At 31.1% G+C, this 19,046-nt stretch overlaps 1 protein-coding gene across 3 annotated transcripts; it reads right to left on the reverse strand.

The window, feature by feature from the left end:
- Nucleotides 1-509: 509 nt before the first annotated feature.
- Nucleotides 510-17,415, reverse strand: LOC106477621 (glycerophosphodiester phosphodiesterase 1-like). 3 transcript variants are annotated; one of them, XM_022381135.1, is made up of 7 exons: nucleotides 17,122-17,415; nucleotides 12,653-12,828; nucleotides 10,700-10,805; nucleotides 6,914-7,006; nucleotides 4,902-5,119; nucleotides 4,428-4,551; nucleotides 510-3,013 (listed from the first exon to the last, which is right to left on the reverse strand). In XM_022381135.1, the coding sequence occupies exons 1-7, from the start codon at nucleotides 17,326-17,328 to the stop codon at nucleotides 2,984-2,986; spliced, it is 954 nt and encodes a 317-aa protein (XP_022236843.1). In that variant the 5' UTR covers nucleotides 17,329-17,415; the 3' UTR covers nucleotides 510-2,983. The 3 variants fall into 3 exon arrangements, with proteins under 3 accessions (XP_022236843.1, XP_022236844.1, XP_013793619.2); XM_022381136.1 differs by lacking the exon at nucleotides 4,428-4,551; XM_013938165.2 differs by having other exon boundaries at nucleotides 510-4,551.
- Between the last annotated feature and the right edge of the window lie 1,631 nt (nucleotides 17,416-19,046).

Genomic DNA, 19,046 nt, shown 5'->3' on the forward strand with positions numbered 1-19,046 from the left:
CCTGAGGAAGGGCCCACATTTATGTTAAGTTCACTTTCAGAGGACCACCAGTAAGAAACCCACCAGTGTGTCCACTAGACCATCTATCCAGGCAAAAAAGGGCAATAGGCCATGCCATCTGTTCACCATAACCCTCTGAAAAGAAAACCCTAAATACTTGGTGAATGGACAGTTTAGTGTACCATTATATTTGCTCAAAGGACAGAGAAGACAGTGTTGAAAGCTGTTTTTAAGATTTAGATGTATGTTTGCTTGGGGGGGGGGGCTAATTTACAAAGTTCATGAAAGTTATGGCCTTATAGAATCTAATAATTACATGTATGACATAGCAATAAGTGAATAAAATAAATATGAGACCCAGTGAAGCAGTTAGTTAATGAGTAATTAACGAGTATTCAATGAATGAGTGAATTCAATGTCAGTTTGAAAGTGAGGGTTAATGCCCCTGTGACTGAAATTCTGCAAGAACGTTTTTATATTTGTGAGTTACACACACCATTAGTCTTGGAATTTCTGTACAAAAATTTATTTGTGTAGTTAAGCCTACAAGGAACAAAGCCTGTAACAAATGTTATTCTCTTGTTGAAGAAATAAATGAACTTATCATTACATGGACTGAATTTTGCATTACTTTTACCAACTAACCCAAAAGAACCTGTTCAGTAATAGAAAATATTGTAACAATATATTAATCTGTCCTAACTTTTTGAGAGTTTCATGCCCTAAGATATGGATACCATGCACATGGTCTCTTTGTGCAATTATATATTTGAAGATAATTATACAGATACACAATTTCTCAATAAATTATTTCTAATTAATAAGAGTCTGAGGGTATCTAATAAATCATTACATTACACCATACACTCAATTGGTTAAAAAAAATTGATCATAATAGCAGGAATTTGTTGTCACCCTTACAAGAAATTATAAATTGTTACATACATGTATATATAAATTTAACTGTCCATGTAGCAAAAGTAATATAAATTGCATGTTTGACAATATTCTAAGTAAAGTTGCTTTGTAACAACATTCTAAAAGGAGCTAAGCACTACTTTGATAAAGGTTTATGTATCCTTATTAAAATTATACTCAATCACCAACATGGAAACATTTTGCATGTAACTTCATTTACTATGAAGACTGAATTAATATAGCTAATAGAAAGTCTCTAGTTATAAAATCAAGTCTAAATAATAGACTATACAATGCCTAAAATCTGCATGTAAATGACTAACTTACACATTTTCATGATGTATCTTTGATTATACTTAAACCCATTTGTCTACCTACTTTCCACACAAAAAACACATAATAATGTATTAGATATTGATTTAAAATTGGTTTTAACGTACAACAGCTGTTTTATTTATGATCATAATAAATGTTTTGAGCCCTTACAAACAAAAACTAGGAGCACATGTTTATTTTCACACAATGGTAGAAAACTTTATCAATCAGCATAACATACTACACATGAATATCTTTGTTTACCTACTTTCATACATACACAAAAAATTAAGTTTTTATATTCGGCACATTAATTCAACATTTTCATACAATTTTAGGAATCTCAATCAATCAGCATATCATACTATACTTCAATATCTTTATTTACCTACTTTCACATACACAGAGCAACAAAATAATTTACCAGTTCTTTATTTAAACACATACATTTTTGTATTATTCTAAACTTTGTTTTAAACTTATTTTATTTAAACCTTGTGAATTTAGTTTTGTAACTAAAAATTTTTTTGCTAAAATGTTTCTAATTACACACAAAAAAGTAAGTTATTGTATTCAGCATGTTAACTCATTGAGTGCCAATTCGCCGTATAGGATACAGTCCCCCTCCAGCTGTTGAATGCGAGTGTGCCATATATGGTGTACGGCTGGTACATTTGATATTCAGAGCAGCCGCAGTCAATGGATTAAAATGTTTGTATATATTGAAAAAAAGTAATGCCTATAGGATTCTTTATTATTTTATAACCCTCATTTTTTTTTTGCTTACTAATCTGACACATTACTTACTTGTGGAAAAAAATATTAATTTTTATTCAATGTTTCTATCCATGGAACCTCAAAGTTTTTGGTGTTTTTTTTTCTTTGAAAAAATGAATCAGCAATTAGTCTACTCACTAAAAAACATCTTAAAAATATAACTATACCACATGATTCCAAAAACAAACTTTATAGTTGATTGAAAAACAAAGTATTTCTATACTGCAATATATGACTTTGGAATGTTTTAATCCAGATCCTTTGAAGGATGAACAAATATTTTAACTAATACAAAAAAAAATACAAAGACATTGGATTCATCATGCACTGTATCACAATGCTTTTAACTTTCTAGAATCGACTGTTTAACTCAACATATACTACAGTGTAAACATCATATTTTATATTGTTTAAAGCAAGTTTAAGTGATGGGTTATGATTAATTTTAAATATTTTAGTTTTATCTACCTGTTATAGTTTGAAGATGACAATTAAAACCACTTGAGCACATCTCTGTCTGTACAAGTACTCCAAAACTACAAATAATAATCCTATATTATCAAACATAAACCATATTTTCTATGCTACTGTTTTTTAAATCAATTCCAAGATATAGAAATTGTTACCCTAGTAGCATGTTTCTGCTACTAGGATCTTTTGGTGAAATCTTTATGACAGTTTTATTTTACTAGCATACATAATTTAAATTGCAAGAAGAATTTCCATTCACTGCAGATATCTTTATAAATTATTTCTTTTAAAAATTAATATGCTTTCATAAAATACTTCTCAAATTAAAATAATTTATCAGTTTTTGATTTAAAATTCAATAGTTTCAACACACAATTTATCTGCAGAAATAAAGTAGTTTATTCTATAATGTTTCCTGGTAACAGATGATTATCTCATAAAGTCCTTCCCTAATGTCTGGTAGTTACTGTACTCCAAGGTTTCAGAACACAACCCAAACAAATTAGGCTTCATCCATGATGACTGAACAATTCTATAGATATAATGATTTAAAAATTTAAACATATCAAAATAAGCAACACTAGCATAAAATTGATAAGTAATACATGTAAATTTGTCAAAAAATTAAAATTAGGCATCTCTATTATAAAATTATAGAGCTGCCATAAACTTTATATTGTTATACCTTCATTTTTTCCTTATATTTTCTTAAAAGACAACATCGATTCTCCATCACCTAAAGATAATGTTAAAGCTTTTATTTTGAGGTTCCTTTAAATGTGAAGGATTACATAAAGCTAGAAAATGGCACAGATGTGAGCTTATAGTGCCACTATGTCTTGTGCACAAGCTTTTAAACAAAATGAGACACAAGTGAAGCAATCTTACCTCAACTACTTAGTTACAAGTGATTATTTATAGTTAAATTCAAATCACAGTGTAAAGTTGCTAAAATTAATCTTAACCATTGACTGGTTATTCACTGTATAGAGTACGGTCCACATCCGAGAGACGAATGTGTGCTGTATACAGATTATGGCATGCAACAATTCTGCATGCATTTAAAGCAGCCACAGTGAAAGGGTTAAGTTTAGTTATTACAGTTAATTGCAGTTGTTAAGATTAAGATATAAGAAAATGGACTGTGATCACTTCTGATGAAACAAAATTATGTGTTCTGGCTTGTTAGACCTGTTAATTGTCATCAATTACGTTAGAATGTACAGTCAGAAAACTACAAAAAATCTATATTAACATTTACTATTATAGTTTTTATATAATGCACAAAAAAGAACTGAAAAATTGAACCATACAGAGATAAAGTTTTTTTTTTAAAGTATTAAATATCACTGTACTCTCCTAACCCTGGTTTTGGTGTGTATATTTAAATATTATATACAGGTTAGTTCAACAAAGCTACTATTTATCAATATTTCATTACATGATTTTTAAATTCTTACAGTTTCCAGCAGCATGGCAAGGAACATTTTTGCATGTTTCAAATTGTTTGTCAACTCCAATTGCATCTGCTTTGGATGTTTCTATGTTTACAACCATTAATTATACATTAATTACCCTTTGCTAAAACAGGTGCCATTTTTCCCTGAAACTTTTATTGTATGTTAAAAGGAAGATTCCCACTTAAATTAAATTATATTTTCAAAGGAACATGAAAAAATAAAATTTTAGGTGCTAGTATTTTCTTGTGTTAAATGGAAATAATTTTTATCTTCTAGGCACATAAAGATTTCATATGCAGAACTGATAACTTTTGACACTCAGTGTTTTTTTTACTAATTTTAGTTTTAAATGAAAAAATGTTTTATAAATCATCATTTGCTATGAGCTCATGAAGCACAATTTCAGCTTTCAAGATAAGCATTTTTGATTTCCAATCCAGAATATTCAAAATCTTAACGAAAAACTTCCATATTTCCAAAATTGACCTGCACAGAATCTGTTATAATTGGAGTATGGAGAATTTTTAAAAAATGCTGCTTCTCTGTTGGATGGTTGACTGTCCATGGAATGACTTGAATATTTCGAGAATTCCACATCCTTAAATATTCTCTACAAAGAAAAAAAACCAGAGTTCACTCAAGGGTTATTATTTTTCATTGGTTTTACCAATCATAAAAAGTATTTCCACCTCCTTTATATTTTACTTAGCTGCAACTTATGTATGAAGAAATCAGAATATTAAGACTTTAACTAATCCATTATAGAAATTATATTTTCTTCTAAATGTTAAAATTTGTATGAGAAAATGATTTACAAAATTTTATATATACATACACTCAGTAGCATATTTATTTTATCTTTAAACGTGAATTTGACTATTACTTACCCTCACAAAAATAACAAAAATATATGAAGCTGAAAACTGATATTTTCTTCATGAATACAATTTTCTGACTTACTGAGAAATGCAATCCTTGTGAATGAGAACTGCAGACACACCTGTAACATACCACAGCCAGCTATGGATAGACCAATCCAAAAAGTAGTCACCAACCTTCCCTAAATTCATTTTCCAAGGTATTCTGAACCGTGGCTGACCATTCACAATGTCATCATAGGAAATAAAATTTGGTCGCCAAGTTAAAGCACAAACAATTTTGGGATTGGCACTTCGTAACTGAATAGGATAAAAAAAAAATCTGTAAACTACTGAAATCATCATATGATAAGTGCAAGTAAATGAGAAAATATAACAAAGAAGATAATTTAAAAGAAAACAATACATGGGCAAGGTTAACATTTTTCTTAGCTGAAAATGTATTTCAGATAAATACTCACCTCTCCACAGAATGATGTTTATTTATAGTGACAGACATTCTTTAGAAGATAACCCATAGGCTACACCAGCTTTATACATACTTCAAACAAATTCTAAGAGTGAATTTCTGAGAAACTTTAATGCCACTCATATGATCACATTATTTAGAATCTTACATAAAGGTACAGAAACACTATTGACACATGGAGTAGTTTGTTTTCATAAATTCCATTTTTAGGTTTGAAGCCTTTGTTTTTTAGTAACCAACTTAAAAATAAGTTGCCCTACTTTTTCATACAATTCTTGACAGACAACAAAGTGCTTTCTCTATTAAGTAGGTTTTAACTACAGAACTTTAATCATCTGAGAGAATAATTTTCTAATTAAATTTGTGGGCTTATCATAAAACTGAGTAGAAAAATGCAAATCCTGTTCTGGTGTAAATAAAACATTTGGAAAAGATAACTGACATCTTTATCATATTCAACTGATGAGAATTTGGAGCAATTTTAACTGAGCTCAAAAACAAAAATAGTTATAGCATACAGCAAAGCCATGGCATTGCATTTTAACAAACACATCAAGCACAATGGCAAAGCTGATGCCTGAGGTTTAAGTTTGTTAGTTTGTTCTTCAAATTTAGAGCAAAGCTACTTGAAAGCTATCTTTGCTAGCCAATCCTAATTTAGAAGTGACAGATGAGAGGGAAGGCAACTAGTCAATACCACCCATCATCAACTCTTGAGCTACTCTTTTTCCAATGATTAGCTAGATTGACCGCCTCATTATAATGCCCCCACAGCTGAAAGGGTAAGCATGCTCAGTAACAAGGAATTGAACCATTGACCCACAGATTGCAAATTAAGCACCCTAACCACCAGGCCAACTTGTAAAAGATGCCTCTAATTTTACAATTTAATCAATACAAATACGTAATGCAAGTGTTTTGTTTTTATCTTCATGAGGACATTTGGCTTGTACCACACTTGTGTATAAAGTTTATCTTTAAGTGGAAGAATCTCTTCAGAATTAACCTCTGCTGAGGTGTTGCCATAACTATAATTAGAAAAACTTGAGGAGGTTGCGTGTTTCATATGAAGTATTTGCACAAGACCAAAATTAAGATAGAAGCAGAGCATAAATTACGTAAGGCAGTTTAATAGAGTTGAATCCAAAAGAAGAGTCACAAGTACACTGTTTCCAAAAATAGCTTTTCAGAGAGCTGCATTTATATAAATACTTCTGCTCTCATGTCAGAGCTTCTAAATGCCGAGACTTCCAGAAGTTATAATTCAGTTTCTTTTATTTTACTCAAGTTTTATTCCCTGTGAAAAAAGATCACTGTTGTATATCCAATGGACAGTAACAAAAGCACAAAAACTAAATTAATGTGTAAATTTCTTTTAGACTAATTTCTACATCTAGATCTTAAAATTTTTAATTATTAGATATATTTACAATAGAGAGAACAAATAATTACCAGTATCTAATATTTCTTCCAGCTTTTAAATTTTTTAATATCAAAACATAACAAATAAGAAACATAACTTATGCACCTCATAACTTTTCTTTTTTTAGTCTATATTAAATATTAGTAAACAGTTCCTCAGTAAAGTTATATAATAAACAGAAACACAAGAAAAGCACTCTTACTTGATATATGAAGTTAGGGTAGAATGATGCCACTACAGCAACTTTGTACAGCTCTGGGTACTTTTCAAATATATCCAAAACTGCTGCCAATGCCTTTAAAATAACATGCCAGTTAACAGTCAGACTAGTCAATTACTTTCAAATGGTATTATAAAACTAGAAGATTAAACAAGTAGTTGTAAATGCTACTATATAGTTACAATAAATTACCAAAAGAAATGCTTTGTTACAAGATAGATAGCAGAATTCAGAAAATGTGACAACCGTCCTACAATTCTTGAAATAGATAAAGGACAGTGTGTTACTGATAATATATCATAATTAGTTAGTAAGCGAGTTATGACATATCTAATTAGCAATAGTAAATTACTATTTTTTAAATTTCAGAGGCTGACAGACAGCCTAAGAATTCTACCATTTTCTATTCTAATAAACTGATGAAGAATACCTGAATTTTTCAAAATTGAATAGAACAGCTTAATTCATTGAACATATGCTTTGTAAGCACTGGTTAGAATCCTCTCAGTTTTACTTTTAGCCTATTCAAAAAATTATTATAACAATCAGAGTTCTTTGGAGAACATGCTGGCCAGAAGTAATGTCTCAGCTTTGCTCATCACAATTAATGTGTTGTTGGTGAAGTTCTAATGGAATTTAAAAATGTTACTCAGTCCACTGATGTAAACACAATCTGCTAGACTATCAGAAGTTATTATCATTAATTTAATAGATTTCTTATTATTACTGTCACTAAGTTAATGTATTATTATTATTACCAGAAGTTATAACTATTAGTCTATTATCATTGTTGATATTGTTCTGATGTAAAATTGAACCATGATCCAATCTAGGTTAGACAATGAATGGAAATGTTGTCACAGTAATATCGTGGTGGTAATTTTTGATGAAATATTTGCAGCCTTTTCTCAAACTCTCTTGTTTTTTCTTTCTGTGTTTACTCTGTGAGACTGATCATCAACAAATCAGTAAAGAGCAAGCAAAGATGTAGTCCATAGTTGTCAGTTGTCATGGTTGTATTGTATTCTCAAATTCACAGAGCTGCTTCAGAGTAATTAGGTAGAAACCACAAAATCAGGAGATCTGTTGGATACAATATAAGCTCAAAGATCTAACTTTCCCAGACTTTGATGGAGTCTGACATAAATAGAGAGGGTGAAAACAAAATTACATAAAAAAATAACTGTCTTTATTAATAAAACATAATGAAAGTTAAATATCAAGCAAATGCAAAAAGAAGAGATCTTTATTAGGTTTCTCTCAACAGTTATAGAAAGCACAAAATAAATGTTTAAAGCCAAAAATTAATCTCTCAAAAACAGAAAACCTACAATCTGTAAATGTGTTTGAAAACAGAGAAAACACTCAATCAAAATCTATATTAAACAAGGAACTGCAAAATGTGTCTAAGACAGAGAATCTCTAACAAATTCACTAACTCTCTAACAAAGAACTTTCGGAAATCTAGCTAAAAGTCTAAAAAACAAAGAAAACAGTAATATGATAACAGTCTCTCTCTCTCTCTCTCACTCTAAGTGCACATGTTACCTACATTAAAAAGGAGTGTAAAGCCTTCAAAATATCACCATATTTACCATGAGAAACTATCACTGTTACTAACTTTAGCATATTTCATGCTATAATAACCTTTCCTAACAGGATGTGACATCCTTGGTGACTCAATCAGTCCTTTGAATAATTAAAGCAAGAGAAACTAGGTGACTTTCTTGATCAATGTTCTACATTAAAACCAATACAAAATTAATCTAGCAACTGAAGTGTAGAAAAATGGTACACTTCATGTGCCACACTTGTTTCCCCAAGAGGCACCCACATGTACCTCCTTTGTTTCGACAAGAGACAACAACATGTAACAGCACTTGTTTTCCTGTGAAGCACTCACATGTACCACACTTGTTTTCCCCATAAGGCATCCACTTGTACCACACTTGTTTTTCCATGAGGCAACCAGATGATTGGCAAGACTTTTAGGTCTACTTATAGACATCAAAGCTGTTTTTATAATGTTAAAAATTATCAAGGCCACATGATGTCTATGGGTCTATGAAACAATATTTCAGGCTGGATTGACATGCAAACAAAGTGAGTGCTATAATTCTTATTCAGGCCTGAAAATCCAGTAATAGAAATACCATGAGCCAGTGTGCACATGATATTGAGTGTTTGCACTTCTATAGATTAATGTTCCACATGTAAATTTTATACAATTGGGTTCGGTAATCCAACAAAACATTAATAACAATCTATTTCTAGTATCTTAGCAAAATATTCCCCCTCCAAGCATAAATTGCCAGATATAAATAAAAAGTACAAAAATTACAGTTTTTATACTAAAATAATGGCTTAGCATCACAGTTCCATATATAATGGATGTACACTTGGGTTTTTACTTAGTTAATCTCAAATACAACTACAGTTTCATTCATTTCTGTTTTAACAATAGAAGATATTAACAATATTCCTGATCCTGAGCATTCTATGAATCATGTAGATGTTAATACCTCTGTATTAAGTAGAAAAACTGAAAGATTAGAAGCCAACATGGACTCAATGAAGGGCAGTCTTGCTTTACTAATCTGTTATCTTTTTTTTTCTGGATGAAGTAAAGAGTGAGGATTTGGTGTACTTAGAATTTCAAGAAGCTTTTTATAAAGTACCAAATAAAATATTAGCTAAGAAAATTACATCTGTAGAGGTCGAGAAATGACTATTTAACTGGACTGTAGGATGGTGAGATGAGAGAAAGCAAAAGGTTATTGTTAATGGAGTCCAGACAAACTGGACCATTATTACTAGTAGAATACTTCAAGGGTCAATGGTTGAGCCTATGTGCTTTCTTATTTACACTCATAATACTGATATGGGCATAATTAGTATATTAGTAAAGTCTGCTGGTGACACTAAAATCTGATATTTTTTGTTGTATTGAGGAAGTTTTAATATTACAGACTGACTTAAATCAAATGGTGAGTTGGGAAATGACCAATCTTGACATAGTGATGGAATAGTCATGCAAACCATCGACACAGTGTTCTGTTGTTTTTAATAAAGCCAACAGAATTTTAGCATCTATTTAGAAACATCATGATTACAAGTTAAAAAAGGTAACTATCTCTCTCTCTACAAATTATTAGTTAGGGTTACTAGGATGATAGCAGGGATGGAAGAGATATCTTACAGAGATAGATTAAGATATTTTATTTTTAGAAAAAAAGGGTAAGAGGTGATCTTATCAAAGTTTACAAGGTTATCCAAGAGATTGTTAGAATAAAGGTCTGTGATTTCTTTGTGCCTTAATAGGATAATAGGACATCAGTTTAAGATTTGAAAAAGAGAGGCTAGGCTGCAGGTGAAGACAATTGTACTTATCAACAGAACAATTGACTTATGGTATGGGTTGTCATCAGCAATAGTGGAAGCCAGCATTTTCTAAGAGATTAAAAGAGGAGAATTGATGATTTCCTGAAAAGGGCAAGTTTAGATTATTACCTTAATCAACAGTGAGTGTAAAAAGACATTCTTAAAGGTGGTTCTTATTGTCCATGGACTGATTATAATTCTCAACCTAAACAAACTTTTCATATTCAGAGAAGATCAAATATACATTCTATAACTTGTACAAATATATCCTGGAATTGTTAAAATCTGTGTGTGTCTTTATATATATGACAAACTTTTTTTTAAATAGCCCAAATGCTACAATTCACTAGAATAAAACCTCCATATGGGAAGTACATGTACACTTACCTTTTCATCATATTCTTTTACATCAAAAATCATCCTCAAGTTAAGCTTTATACATTCTTGTACACCTTCTTCTAGAGTAGGGATTTTCTCACCTTCATAGAGTGAACTAAAGCCAACATAAAAAAAAAAGTTTATTGTTATCAGTCATTTTAACTACATTTTATTGATAAAAACTTTATCACACTATATATGTGCAAGAACAAGCTTTTAATGCAGAGATTACATATTTTATCCTTTTTGTTATAATATTATCAAGTATAAAGACATGCACTGAAGTCTTAGTTTCCTATATTAAAAGCAATATTAGAAAATCCTGGGAGTGCTATAGCAAAGAAATGGACAACTCGTGTGTCAATTATACCCACACAAATGTTATAACCTAACGTTTAGTTAATAAAACTTGATTCTTTCTGATTAAGTATGAAAGTGTTACAGTAGAATTAACTGTTAATTTCACCCTTACATAAATAGTTTTCCATATGTTTCTACTCTGTAGTAATGTGTATTGTGTAGAAAACAGTATTGAGAAACATAAAAAAAGATGTTGATAGAATTTTAAATAGCTTTTAAAATTTAAAGTTCAATCTTTCAAGAATGAGTGGTTAGCTATCAATGAGTTAAAAATTATTGATAACATAATTGTGAAAATGAATGACAAGTGTAAAGGCTTTGTTTTAATGAATACATCCACTTATGTTGGAAAAGTTAAGGTATAACTTGATGATATGTCTACTTATGAACCACTAAGCAAAGACCCTACAAAAGAACTACGAAAAAATGCTAAAGACATTTTGGAGAACTTTAAAAGTAAAACTAATATATTTATGTGACTCTTAGACAATCTTAGATCATCTCATTCAAAGTCCCTGAACTGTATGAATTACCCAAAGATCATAAATCTGACACCTCTAAAACCCATAGTCTCCATATACAGCTCTCCATTAGCATCTGTATCTTGGCTACTCAAAAATCTACATCACCCTCGTCTCAATAGAATCCCTACACACATAAATAGCACCAATGACTTTCTTTACAGATTACATGAAGATGGTTTACAGATGTGTTCAAACACTATCCTATTTAGTCTTGATGTCGTCTCTATGTACCCTTCAATTTCCATAGAATAAAGTATAAGTTTGGTTATGAATCTTATTACATTGACTACCCCTTCTGCAACCTATAGAACTCTTCAAACATTCTCTCAGATGTGCTCTCAACAAGAGCTACTTTAAATTCAATTCAGCCCTCTATAAACAAACCAAAGGTATCACTATGGCCAACAATATTGCTGTTGTTTTTGCTTCTATTTTTATGCATTTCTTTGAATCATCAGCTCTTACTCAGTGGAATTTTGAAAAAAACAATCTTGAACCAGTTAAGTGGTACAGATATATTGATGACATTTTCAGTATCTGGAATCATCGACTCCCTTCTCTTACAGAGTTCTTTGAATTCCTTAATAATCAACACCCCAACTTAAAGCTCATATTTACACATACTGAAAATGTCTGAAAGTCTATACCTTTTCTTAATGCCATAGTTACTAGTAAAAATAGCAAACTTATTACAACTGTATATACTATAACATGTGTTAAACTCATTATTCTAAACTATAACTCGCTTCATTCACCAGATACAAAATGGGTTGTCATTATTGGTCAATTTTAAAAAAAACAACAAGAAATCTGCAACACCATGGACAGTAAGACACAAGCCAGGGTCACAAACTTTAGTGTAACTCAATGTTTAAATTTATGGTTCAAACTACTTCCTAAACTTTTTAGACAGTTCCAGAAATTAAGGCCATGCTCATCACATTAAACTTGCTATCATCAGAACATCTTAAATAAGACTTATATTTTTAAAAATGCACTAACTAATCACATCCAAAAATGAAATAATACAGGTTGATAGAAGTATTTGCAAATGTAATGTATTTCTTAGTAGTTGTACCTCTGGGGGTGATGTTTGGAAGCATCAAGTTCTCTCACTTCATGAAATGTCATATCCCCAATACTTCCAGAGCCATTGGTGGTTCTGTCAACAGTATCATCATGTAAAAGTACTGCAATACCATCTTTAGTTAAAGAAATATCAAATTCCACACCAGTTGCTCCATTGTCTTTTGCCTGAAACAAACAGAAAGAAAAACAATAAAATGTACTTAAGCCATTTGATGGAGATGAGGATATGAACATAAAAATCCAAATAAATCACAGTTTCCATTTTTAGTTTCTTTTTGGATCTAAACAGTAACAAATGTAATTTATTTTCAATGCAAAATCTGTGGAACTAAACATAAGAAAAGAGAAGTGTATGATATTTATAATATTCCAACAAAACACCTGAAGTTGAATGCTTTTAACAGAAAGAAGTACATAAACTCCTGCAAGTGAAAATTATTGCTGTCTCTTAAAGTCTGGAAAAAAACAAAAAAATAATGTTCATACTTTTCTGTGGACTGCTGGAGGCTATTGTCTATGATGTTGACTTTCATTTTTTTTTTCAGTTTTAATTAGTTAGTAATATACCAAATACTTAAATTATTATCTTGAAATTGTTTGCTGAACCACATGAATTCAATATAAGAAGACTTTGGACTGTCTCCTTCTATGATGACCTTATTCACTATTGTGGTACTCTTGATGTTTACAGGACCTACTGCCATCTTCACTGTATGGCCACCATGATAATTCAAAGTTCTACCAAAGATAATGCAATGTGACATACTCATATCCATGGCTTTTTGTAGCTTTCTTGTTGTTTGTAATAAAATATTCCAAAAAAGAATAAGCCATTTCAAAGATGGAAGATCATTTTTGTAAATAAATTTATACCCAAACAGTACTAGTATAAATGACACATAGTTTGGATAATGGTTAACAGCTTCTTATATGTAGTGTAATACCTTCTTTCCAGTTAGTCTACAGATTTACTGAAGTTAGTAATTATTTTTTATTTTCCATTCTGTAATTGTTATAAACATGCTTTTATAACAGAATCATTGGCATATTTCTTAGTGTAGGATCAGTGGAGCTTTAGGAACTGACAACTCAAAACTAGGCAGTGAATACCTGTTCTCAATCTTTTTTTTACACCAGACATTCTGTGATTTATTCAACATCTTGTGAAGATGGACAACATTAAGATACACTTAAAAAAAGGTGTGTGTGTGTATATCTCTTGTTTATGTTTAAAATGCACAACTAGAACAAAATTGAAAATTTGTTCATAAATGTTCTCAGGACAGGTGAAAATTACCCTTCTTCTTTCCCCCATGCCCCTCACTGTATTAAGCTGCTGGCCTTGGTCCTATAATTTAGGGCTGGCTTTTAAGTGTCATAAATGTTAGATATTTGGCAACTCCTGCTTATCACCCTAATGTTACAGAGAAAACAAATTACATGGCAAAGCTGACATTCAGCTTTTCCCTCGGATAGAGATTAATCGCTACAGACGACTTGTATCAGTGAACTCTTTGGTTCACACCTGTGAAAGTACTGTATCTTATCTAGCTGATGAACAATAACCACAGAAATAATGAATAACATCTACAATGAATGTTTCAAAATATACACATCTTAAACAAATTCTTAGAGTAAACAAAAACTAACTACAAATAATAACCTGAATGTTACATAAAAGCTTATGTGCTATGATAAACACTTGTAAGGACAATGTTAAGACTCAAAGAAGGAAGCAGATTGTAAAAACTCATGAATGAACTTGGAGAGACCCACAGTATATTTATTATTTTCACAGTTGTATTAAACATATCTGAACTAAAGTTCTGCTAATTCGTGTTTACCAATTGATTATTACCAACATCACAACTGGACCAATCATTGAGCAAAGTGTACATAGATGGTTTAATTCATTATTTATGCAAATCAGATGGCTTTCAAGGGTTAAATAACTAGCTGAAGACAACTAAATTAATCAGAATGTTAAGAAGTCTGCCCCTACCAGTGGTAATCCTGGATCTCTCAGCTCATACTAATTTTTTGAGACCAATGCTCTACCAAATTTTATGTACTAAGCAATCAACTCCCCATTCTGAACATAACCTGTTTCTAACAAGTCATTCCAAATCAACTGGAAAGAACAGAACAAAACAGTATCTAAGTAATTTTTTATTTCCAATAGTAGGTTGCCCATTGTTACTGATTCTGGTCTTCACAGGTTGGCAGCAAAATTAATATTATTGTTATGCTGTTCAATATTCCTTTTGTTAACTTGAGAAGTTCAGACTTGGGTCTCATAAATTTCCCACATTCATTTGTGATTACAATTCATTGGATTTTCTATGAACAAGAAAGGTGGAAGCAATTCTGTAAACCCAGTGGCTTAAGAGATAGTTGGAATCCTTGTAATAACATAGTTTTGGAAGATACTGCTGTAGAAGTTAAATCTGTCCTTAGCTGGAATCCCTATAAACTAACAGACAAGAGAACAGTTGGTTCCTATAACTTGTTCATTCTCTGTGTTAGGGTCTTTATCTAGCATCCAATATCTGTTCAATGTGTGAAGATGTGTTCAACTATATCTTTCTGTAGTGTCTTAACTCCAATGTCTGTTCAACATGTGAAATTATATTTTACTATACTGTCTTAACTCTATAATCCACACCTTAGGACATTGTGACAATACTGAAAGCTGTCATTTCACGAACAGCTACATGTCTACATTTAATATCAATGGTTTCATCAAAATTCATGTCTTTTTCACATTTGCTGTTCTACTCTACTAATGTTCTTTTAAATTTTGATAGTATTCTTCCAGCAATACTGTAAATTTCAGTTGTATTTTTGAATGTGTTATCTTGAAAATCTCACAGGTTTCTAAGTTTCGAGCAATGCTCTTTCAAAATCTTCACATTCTGCTATTGGCACAGTTGTTATTGTGTTCTCTTAGTTTCTTCCCATCTTTTCTTCCAATTATAGATGCTATAGTTCCAAATTCTCCAAAATGATTTAGTTTTTGTACAATTTGCTGACCTATAGTCTATGGTTTATCTTGCACTTCCAGCTTTTTTTTTTGGGGGGGGGGGAGATTGCCAGACAACTTACAAACTTACTGAGAAACAAAACTTGATGTGTTATTAATAAAATTTTACTTTAAAGTATGAAATCTATTTCAATCAATTCAATAACATCTAAACCTTTTTTTTACTGTATTTAGATAAAATCAATACACAGAGCTACACATGTAAACCTAACTCACTGACAATACTTCAGCACTAAGTACATTTAAACAAAATTTTGGCTAGGCTTATGGTTCTCTACGAGTCTTTTTCATTCTTCGTGGCTCGCCAACCCTTAATTAAATCATACTAATTTTTACTCACTACCTGTATTTACAGGCCTACTTTTAAGGCTTTTTACTAATCTAACTTTGTATTTTAAAAACTTGATATTTAACTAGAAATTCATGGAATACACAAAGTCTGAGGTATGTATAACAACATGTAACAATAAAAGCATGTTAATGACAGTATAAGGCCATGCTTATCAGTCAAACAAATAATCACAACAACAATCACAGAATATTTAAATTACAGCATTATCACATTCTACATATAATGTACAAAATTAAAGTACCGACAAAACTTCACCCCTGATTCAAAGCAACATCACAGCTTTGTAGTCACATTTTTAACTTTACTTATTCCTGCTAATTGTAAAGATATCTATCAGTAACATTTCTTTTAAGTTCAAAACTATCTCTTTTATCCTATTCCTATTAAAAGTACACTAAAAAAGTTGAATAGAGTATGTGCAAAGAAAACCATACCATCAATGATACCATAAATATTTTCACTTAGCAAATACTACTTTCAGTCTTATACATTGTTTCTACCAAAGTTCATTATTTTTATTTTAAAAAATTGTTTTCTTAAATTAGTTGTTTTAATGATTTTCGTTCAAGGCTGAATAAATTTATAAAATTAAATAGACTGTACAAATAAGAAAATAACACTGTCACCATTTCATTCAATAACAGTTTTGATAATATTTGCCTAACTAGACAAAACCTTAATCCAAGTTAAAAAAATCATAAATCTATAAAAACTTTATGAGAAGCAAAGTGGTTCTGATTTCTCGTACTGGAAATAAGGGACCTGTCCTTCTTCTTGAAGTTGTTCCTATTAGTAGTAGTATTAACCATAACAATGTCAAAAGTTAACCCTTTTATTGGAATAAGTACACAAATTATATGATAATGATAATTCATAAGGTATATTAAATAATTAGTAATTATTATTGTACGATAATTATTAAGAAAACGAGAGAGAGAGATTTTGCTAATATCTTACATATTTTTATTAATACAACTTATACAATATATTTACGTAAGCGTAGTTACTGAAAAATATTTAATATTTAAAATATTAAAAAATCTCGAAAGTTATAGCAACTTACTTTTCGAAAAGCTGCCAATGTATTTTCGGGGGCATCATGCCCACCGCCTCGATGAGCGTAAATACGTGGATGTTTATCTTCTTCCTCACCAAGTACTCCCAACACTTGTAAAGCAATCGATTTCTCCACAGGCGGAATTACAATATAATGTAAACCAATACCAGTAATTATTAGCACAAACGCACTAAAAAAAATAGACTCCATCATAAAATATTGGAATAAAATTAAACAAAAAACAAAAGCATAAACCTGTATGCAAGCAAACAAAACCCGATACGGAGGTAAAAAATGTGTTTCCATTCTGACACTGAAACTACTAGAATTAGTTTACGGGACCATCTAGTATATGATAAACATGAAATAAAAACATAATGATATAATTCAATATTTATAAATGTTTATAAAGAAAACTTTCCTATTTATATGACTTCGTTTTATAAAATCGCACTTTATCTTTTAGAAACAACAAAGCAAGCAATTAAAGATTGCTAAATCAGTCCAAAACACTGATCTATAGCTTAGTGGTCCAAAGATCTACATAAACATTTAAGAGCGTTATCCTTTGAATGAATGAATGACTGTTTTTTTGTCAAAAATATAGTGATGTAAATCCCTGAGTGAAAAACAAAAAGAGCAAACATAAAACTTTGTTACGTAGATTTTACAATAACAGTTAGAACACATAGCGTTAGAGATATAAAAAATTTCTGGACCTTTTGCTATATAATTCTACCGATCATATCATATATTCCTGCAAGAGTTATGTAAATAATCTTGCAATCACATGTTATAATCAAGACACGATAGACTTCCTTCTTAGAACCATGATAACGTGTATTTGTTGAAAGTTATATTTCTTATATTTTAATTTAACTGTTTGTTTGCTAGAGGGTGCGTGAGATTATGTAATGATGATTTAATAATCTATAAAATTTATGAAAGTTAAGAATCTTGAAATTTCGTGTTGTAAGTATAAGTAGAAAATGAATAATGATATTGTTACGTCTCCGTTCGTTAGTTAATTTTCCGTAAATTCGTTCCGACGAAACTTTAGCGACACAAGTCCTTTCTTAAATAAAACTGGTTTATTCTTTCCGAATACAACTTTACGATACACTTAATTTCAACAGTCGCTCTATAACATTGCACTGTTCTTCCGTCACGTTGTGACCGTCTTATATATATACAAGACTAACACATATCTAGTAAATGCTAGGGCGTTCTTGAAGGAACAGGATATTTCTAGAAACAGGTGGCGTGATACTAGTCACGTGACCTCGCTGACGCAGCACTGCCCCTCCTTAGTATTGTTCGTCCTGCCACTTACAATGAACCAATAACAATTAACAACAACTTAATTAAATGTACAGAATTACAAACACAAAATTACAATTCAACAAAGTCTCTTAATTTTATGGGACGTATCTTCTTCCGTACTGGTCTCAGTCTCGTTGGCTTCTGCTTCATATGGGGTTCATCTGCTTCATCAGGAAATGTTCTATCGTCGATAACAGTCACATCAGTGGTAGTAACTTCATCAAGAGCGTCACCGTTTCCCTTCTCAAAACTGAGTAGAGTTTCTTCTTCGACAGTGGCTTCTTCAGGTGGCACGTCTTCAGCAACGTCATTTGTTCTGTTGTCCACTTCGTCCCAACTGAAATGTCCTGGACCATGATAATGCCCAAGCCTGTTGGCATGCACCACTTTTGGCTTACCTCGCCGACCACATTTTACCCGGAAAGTCACGTCTGAGAGACGATCCACTATGTCATATGGGCCTTCCCATGGAAAAGACAACTTAGGAGACTTCCCTTTGGTCTTCCTGGGATTATACAACCATACCTTGTCTCCTTGTTCAAAGCTGACTTCAGTAGATCTCTTATCATAAGATAACATCATCATCAGCAGACGTTTTCAAGTTTGAA

This window comes from Limulus polyphemus, unplaced genomic scaffold, assembly GCF_000517525.1.
Source record: "Limulus polyphemus unplaced genomic scaffold, Limulus_polyphemus-2.1.2 Scaffold76740, whole genome shotgun sequence".
Taxonomy (NCBI): Eukaryota; Metazoa; Arthropoda; class Merostomata; order Xiphosura; family Limulidae; genus Limulus; species Limulus polyphemus.

Coding starts and splice junctions, on each gene's coding strand:
- LOC106477621 (XM_013938165.2), bottom strand. CDS start 17,328: ATGATGGAGTCTATTTTTTTTAGTGCGTTTGTGCTAATAATTACTGGT. Junction 12,829..17,121: donor CATTGGCAGCTTTTCGAAAA/GTAAGTTGCTAT, acceptor TGTTTGTTTCAG/GCAAAAGACAATGGAGCAAC. Junction 7,007..10,699: donor TAAAAGAATATGATGAAAAG/GTAAGTGTACAT, acceptor GTTATTTTAAAG/GCATTGGCAGCAGTTTTGGA.